The 7,732-nt window shown below is 48.1% G+C and overlaps 1 protein-coding gene across 1 annotated transcript in view; it reads right to left on the bottom strand.

The window, feature by feature from the left end:
- Positions 1-319: 319 nt before the first annotated feature.
- PMFBP1 (polyamine modulated factor 1 binding protein 1) overlaps positions 320-7,732 on the bottom strand; it is a 29,655-nt gene continuing 22,242 nt past the window's right edge. The window contains exons 18-19 of the mRNA XM_032971137.2: positions 6,583-6,685; positions 320-5,015 (exon numbers count right to left, since the gene is read on the bottom strand). Coding sequence (XP_032827028.2) covers positions 4,839-5,015; positions 6,583-6,685 — 280 coding nt within the window. The 3' untranslated portion in view covers positions 320-4,838. The remainder of the gene's footprint in view (positions 5,016-6,582; positions 6,686-7,732) is intronic.

Raw genomic sequence — 7,732 nt, 5'->3', positions numbered from 1 at the left:
GGCGTCAGAGACTACAAACTACCCACCAAATTAACACCAAGGCATGATTATTCTTCCCGCCCCCCTCCCCCCACCAAGAGCAAACATTTGTCGATATCTGTATGTATATTGAACTTTTTTCGCAACGTACATAGCCAACCGTGCTAATCGGAGGTGCGTGTGTATGTTGATTCCCCTTCTGAACATTTGTACCTGTTTATTTTTTTGCATAACAATCATTTTTCTTTTATAAAATAGAAAGTCACTAACCCATGTTATGTTCAACTCAAACCTGAGTGTTACGACCACTTTCCACAGTTATTGAGAAACAGTTGCTGAGTCCAGGTCCAGTAAAAATTTATTTTTTTATTCCCGTCATGGTGGAATTTGCCAATAACAACCTGGAAATCCAACAGCATTTGTTTAACCCAGAAGGTTGAAACGCGTCAACAGTTTTTGCTTAAACATGCTGCTGGAAAACAATATTGGTTTGGAATACCAATGGGCTAATGGAATAAAAGATATTCTATCACATGTGGGAGTCTTCTTATATTATGAATGCTGGTCTTAACTTTGTCCTAAGCATTGACCCCAACCACGGGGGTACAGACGTCACTGTTGGCGACAAATATTTTCTGAACATTTCTTGGGGGGAACAAATGTTGGAGCGGACCGGTATTCATTTACACACCAGTCAACAGAGCTCTATAAACATTTTTTTTATTTTATTTTACCAGGTAAGGCCCACTGAGCCACGTATCTCTTTTTCAGAAGCGACGTGGCCACTAATGTTAGCTCAACGAAGTGGCTTATCATGTAGAAATGTATGGCAGCCAAATACTCTCAAACGAATGTGTCTAAATTTGGAGGGAAAAACCGGGAGAGCCCGAAGAAAAATCCACAAGACCACGGGGGGACGTGCAAACTCAAAATATACAGCAAGCGTCAGGGTTTGGATCGAGCCCACGACCTCCTGTATACCAGGCGAGGTAGTTAACATCTCCTAGTCACTGCGATGATGATGACACCGCAAACTCCAAATAGACAGCAGGCGTCAGGGTCGGGATCGAGAACACGACCTCCTGTATACCAGGCGAGGTAGCTAACATCTCCTAGCCACTGCGATGATGATGATGATGACACCGCAAACTCCAAATATACAGCAGCAGGCGTCAGGGTCGGGATCGAGCCCACGACCTCCTGTATACCAAGCGAGGTAGCTAACATCTCCTAGCCACTGCGATGATGATGACACCGCAAACTCCAAATATACAGCAGCAGGCGTCAGGGTCGGGATCGAGCCCACGACCTCCTGTATACCAGGCGAGGTAGTTAACATCTCCTCGCCACCGTGGCGGCCTGACGACACCATCTCTGAAGTCAAACCAGGCTAATGAGGAAAGTCGGCACATGAATATAAATACGGCCACCCTTTTTACCACTTACCCCATAACCTTATTATAAAGATTTAAGATGCCACGTTCCTATTATTATTACGAGAAGCGAGCATTGCATTATATTTCCATTCAGGGATGACCTTTAGCAAATGAAAGCATCAGGGCAGAGAATCGCTAAACAGTTACCTCTTTAGATCAAGCGGGCGGCTCTTGTTGAGAGCGAGCTGGTGCTGAGAGTTTCACACAAGGCGCTTACTCCCTATAAAGAATGGCAATTCCACAGTCGAGTGAAATGGGACCACCTGCACACCAAAAATATAATCAGAACAATAATGCCCCTTATCACGTGCACGTCCTCGCCCCTTCAACTTTCTCCAAACCTCAATGCCCAGCGCTGATAACCCCCAATGGCCCACACAGCATGTGGAAGCCAGAGAACGCCAGAGAAGGTGAACGGTACAATGCCAACGCACGTATCAAAGTATGTATAGCTCCGTGTGAGCAGCTACATCATGGCACCTTTTTGCCAGTATCAAATAAGGAAAACTAAGAATCGGTTTTACCCTTTCTGGCAATAAAACACGAGGTGTCAAGATGCTCTAGGCCATAAAAAAGAAAGCTGTCTCTGGTGTGGGCCAATCAGTTTCAAAGACAATGCGTACACCATCAGAGCATGTTTTTGTTTGCATGTTCACCAAAAGTACCGTGTGAACTAGATTCGAAGCTTTCGCGACTGCAGGAATTACTCTTTGGTTCTTTCGGTAAAGTCACGTTGAAATAAATTAAATTAGATAGTAATAGAATACGACGTTTCGATTGCAACACAAGCAACCATCATCAGGTGCAAATGAATGAGAAAACAAACATGGTAAACTTGGTACACACATAGGCACACTTTTCTGTGTGCCTATATGTGTGTGCCTCTGTTTGTCTCTGTGCGAGTCTCCCTCTGCTTGTGTGTCTGTCTGTGTGTCTCCGTGTCGATGTTTTGTCTCTCCCTCAAATTCAGCAATCTTTGGAAGAACGTAATCAACCAGGTGGGGTGTTGACTGTTGTGTTGGCCGACTCTCTGTGTTGCATTGCATTACATTTCTGAGTTTACTGTTTGTTTTCTCTTTCATTTGTACCTGATGATGGTTGCTTGTGTTGCAATCGAAACGTCGTATTCTATTATTATTTAATTTAATTTCTTTCTACGTGACTTTACCGGAATAACCAGAGTAAGTACCCTGTGTGGTTAATGCAGTAAACTTGATTCCTTGCAAAAGGTTTCGATATGGTGTTTGAACATCTTAACACCACCTCCTGTTTCATTGCCAGAAAGGGTAAAACCTATTAAGATTTTTCATTTTTTGATTCTGGCAAAAAAATATCCCATGATATGTGGAGGCCATCATCCATCAGCACACTGATAAAGGGCTGTACATGCAGAGTAATTGCCATTTATTTTTCAACTAAATCCCGAGTCTCTTAGACTTTCGTCAGGAGCGTCCTTCCACGTTTGGATGTTTGGTCAAATCCATGAAGGAGCGTTTTGGCTTCGTGTGGGAGGAAACTGGAGTATCCAGAATAAAACCCGTGCATTTGAGGTAGTAACGCTCAAAACTCCGCACAGATAGATTGACTGTTCCATTGCAACCTTCCAGGCCATTGTAACAAAACCCAATTATTTCCAGGCAGTCTTCCTGTTCCAAGTACTAAGCAGGCTCAACTGCGCTCGAGATATTCCGAGATCGGACAGATTATTCCTTTACTTCGACTTGGTCATCATAGGCAAAATGGTGGTATAGATGATTGCGGAGTACCTGTTACATACCTGGCGCTGTGCGCTCATTTCAAGTCGAGCGAGGGCGATAGGTGCAACTCAAAACGCCTGAGTGATGACTTTAAAAAAAATCAGAAAAATAGTTTGTAGACAAAGTATATTTAAAAATCACGTGCTATATTTACAGAATTTCACGGCTTGCGGTAAAGCATTAAACAAAGACACCCACCACGGATAAACGAATACACGTTAGATACAGACACTTCTGCGATAAATCAAGTCCTGTTTTTACGTGGTGCTTTCTTTCCACTGGGATACCAGAGGAATTTACGATCAATCATTACACAGAACTTGTGGCCGTACACCAACGTAAAACACATTTATGGTCATTTATAAGCACACAAATCACACGTTTTATAATAACCTAATGGTCAATAATGCATGCATCTCTGCCTCTTGGTTAAAATATACACACTACATATAGTTGTCAGAGACACGCGGGGGTGGAGTGGGGGAGGGTGGAAACTTTATTGGTGTCAGGTTCTGCAATTTCCAACAATAAAGGGACAAGTCCTCCCAAAGTCTGCGGCTCAAATGCCCAGACACCACCACCGCCCTCATTATGGAAAAAATGACCTCGGGAGCTTGTGAAGCTTGGAATTAGAGCTGGGATGATGAGCCAATTGAGTCCATGAATGGATTAAAATTAGAATGGTCAATTACTTTGGGGGGCCCCCCTTTAAAATTGGCGGGCACCCAGACGTCCCCCCGCCCCCCAAGGCTGATAATGTCGACATCGCCTTCACCACTAAGCCCCGACTCATCACCTCCCGTTCAGCGGCACATGTGGGAACAAGAGGCGAGACTTTCCCCCCCCCCCCCATCCATCTCGTGGTGTCCGCTTGGTCGAATAATTGGTAGAAGAATCGATTTGCTGTTGTATCTAGCTGACCCCGTGCCCATACTGGACATCTGTGAACAAGAGCTTCATAAGATCATCGGATTCCTCCATCTCCTGCAGTCTAAAAATACAGATTCTGATGATTCTTAAATAATGGGAGAGCCGAGCTCTACCTGCAAATGGACCGGGACAGAAAGAGAAGCACGTCGTGGATGAGAGACGATAGCCAGGTTAGAGACATCGCATCGACTTAAGCATTAAGCGGGTGTGAGCAGGACGTGTCCGCCGGAGGGAAATGATGACCGGCGGTCGAGAGCAATTCTAGAGTGACAACCAAAGGAGGGGAAGAAAAAAAAAACCTCACTAAGAGGTAGGGTTGCAATCTTTTGAAGTACAAAAGCAAACGCTATCACGGGAATAAGAACATCTCACAACACTGGCAGGGAGGGGGAGAACTTCATGTTAACGGGTTGACTTAAGTGCTGCTATAACCAGGACTTTTAATGTCGTGGGAAGACTTTACAGATCTCCCAGGACGGCCACCTCATGAAGAGGATGAGCCTGGGACACCAAGGACACGTGGCAATCCTAACGAGAGGGAGTCCACCACAGTGATGAAGGAATCGATGGGAATCCACCGCGTGCGTGCAAGACCCGGAGCCGGACTCCGCCCCATCATCGCGAGGCTGCGACAGATGGCGACGGCCCGAGAGAGGCCTCCATCCGGCAGTGGACAGATCATGGCTGACGACGACGACGATGACCGTGCCCATCCACACCTCGGCCCGGCGGGCGCTCAGAGACTCGCCTGCATGGTCTCGGCGGCGTAGGGGTTTCTGGGGGATCCGCGCAGGGGCATCGTGGTTCGACTGTAGGGCAGTGGAGCATGGGCCAGACCCAAGTCTCCCCTCGTCATCTCGTGCCTCCGCAGGCTCTGACGCAGTTCCAGGTTCTCCTTGCTCATTGTGCTCAGCTGTACGTGCGAGCGTGCGTGTGTTTGTATGGAGGTGGGTACGTGTAAGAGTGTGAGATCGTGCAAGCGTGAGTGCATATGCGTGAGAGAGTGTGTGCGTGCGCGAGTAAGATTGCGTCGGTGTTCGCGTATGCGTGCGCACGTATGCACGAGGGTGTGTGATTGTGTGCGAGTGTTAATGTGCGAGGCCGTGTGTGTGTGTGCGAGTGCGTGCGAGTGTCGTGAGTGAGAATACACAAATGAGGGTAAAATCGCACAAAAATAAATACATTCTTGAATCAAATGTCCAACCTTGATTGTAAAAATTCATCAAAGCAACGGAATGACATATCTGTTTTCATTGGCCACAATTTGTTTTTTTTTGCATCAATATTTATGTGAGTGCCAATGTATAGCGCTACGAACCCAATAACCCGAGTTCAAAACCAACTCGCAGCCAACACATCTGAAGGCGATAGGCGGATGTGTGTCTTTGCTGTCTTTGTGAGTCCACTTGAGTATGGATGTTCGTACGTGTTTGGTGTAATTCATTGGTGGGGAGCGGTGACGCAGTGGTCAGCGCACTGTGCTTTGTACCCGGCAAGCCGAGTTCGATTACCGCTCACAACCAATGTCAGTGGTAAATATATAAACTGGTCCTGGGCTTCCCCTCGGTCGAACCGAGCCTTCAATGAGCACCTGGTGCTGTGTGTAAACATTAGCACCGGAGAGACAAGGGCAGCCAGCCGTGGTGTTGGTCACCCACCCCTCCTTTATTAGGCGCTCGCTAACAGATCTCATCCCAACAGTGTATTAAAGTAGAGCTCTAAGGGAGACCTTTGTTGTTGCTGTCTTTGTGAGTGTTCATATGTGTTAGTAAGTGTGCGATTTCAACGCAGGTTTTTCCATTCCATAACCGGGACAATCTGAATGAAGTGACAAAATAAGACAGTTTTTTTTTTTCAGCAGTCATCGGTGATCGGGCTGCCAAGACCGTCAACTCGCTACACTTGTGAACCCCACTGAATCGTGGGCTCAATGCACCGACACTCCCATAATTCACGCCCAGCCATCTCTCCCACTCACCTCCCAAAAGGCACTCTCACGGTGAATCAAGTGTCCCTGACCTAAAGCACCCACCGCGGAGACGGAGCCTAAGAGCTCGGCCCATGTGGTCCGTTATGTCGCGCGATCCCTTGAGGATCACGCGACGGCTGGGGGTGGCCTCCATCCGGCAGTGGATCGACCACGGCTGATGAGGATTACGTAAATACCGGCGTGGGGCCGGGTGGCGCAGTGAATAGCACACCGCACTATGAGCCTGGTGAACCCGAGTTAAATTCTAAGAAAAGGCTAACATCGGTGGAGCGATATATGAAAAGAGGTTATGGGTCCCTCCCTTTGCTAACACACACTGGACCACCGTGGTGAAGTATAGTCAAAACGAGTCTGATGACTGTCACGGCGTGATGCGAGACCTTTACCCAGAAGTGGATTGACAAAGGTCCGCGCATTTCTTTTAAAAATGTCGATATCAACATGGTTAGGACACAAACATCACGTGCCTCTCAGCTGCCCCCACACGCACCTGCTCGTTGAGCTGCTGGGTGACCTGGATGTGAGATCTCAGCCGCCCGTGCATGTCCGTCGCAACGGCTGCCTTCTCGGCCAACTCCAGCTCCTGCTCGCGCCTGAGCAGAGACACCGCTCAGAATCAGAATATTGTTTTCATGCTGAAGGAATCCGATGAGCTATAAAGCTCTTGTTCACAGACGTATAGTAGTTTCACAGATGGTGGCGGGGTTCAGACCAACAACTCACAACAATTGCGAACCCGATTTATAATTGGTTTCTTTTGGGTTACAACAAACGATACAAAAACACAATAGGAGTGCTCGCCCAGGGCACGGCACGGCTCAACACCAAAGCCTAATAAACTTCTGAGAGGCTCAACTGGGCACAAGGCGGAGTGAGCTGGCAGCCCTTTACCTCTTGTCAGCTGCACCTGCTGTTGCAAAGCCACCTCCCACAGCGAGTGCCAACTCTGGCGCTGACTCCGCCCAATACTCATAGGCTCCGCCCACTACTCAGGTAGCCACACCCACTACCCAGGTAGCACCGCCCACTACCCAGGTCGCTCCAACCTTTGCTTGCATCATGAGTCGAGGGGACATAATCCACCGCTCGACGCGTGCGGCGGGACACTGGAACGGACTCTGAAATCACCGCCCACTGCGACGTCTGGCGACTGGAGTGACGAGGCGACGCACCGCGAGCCTGCGCCACCGTACGGCAGCCACCCGCCAGCCACTTGGGACGGACGCGGCGCTTGCACGCCACGCCAACGCAACGCGTGCGTGTCGCAGCGGTAAAACGAAGTTTCCAACGGTAAGATTTGACGCGATATTGTTTACCCGTAAAAAGGGGGCATTTTTACGAGCAGGCTACTCATTGCATTTGAGATTTTATGCTCACCGCGTATCATCAAATTCATCATCATTATTTTTACAACGCCTGTCAAAAAGAACGCAGCATTCAACAGCTAATAGGCTCATTTGCTAGACGACTGGGCACTTTAGAGCGGCAATTGTTTCAGGGCAAATCTTCAGTTTGCACACTTAGGGTAATTTGTGCCTTCAAGGGCTGACTTGCAGAGCTGTGCTGCTATGTGACGGCCTGATGTCTTTCGTTTTTTTTTTCGCGCTTCCCAATGTGGCAAACTGGGCGTGCCGTTGGAC

This window comes from Petromyzon marinus, chromosome 45, assembly GCF_048934315.1.
Source record: "Petromyzon marinus isolate PM22_M1 ecotype Great Lakes invasive population chromosome 45, UKy_Petmar_22M1.pri1.0, whole genome shotgun sequence".
Taxonomy (NCBI): Eukaryota; Metazoa; Chordata; class Hyperoartia; order Petromyzontiformes; family Petromyzontidae; genus Petromyzon; species Petromyzon marinus.
This window is presented reverse-complemented; position numbering and strand designations above follow the sequence as displayed.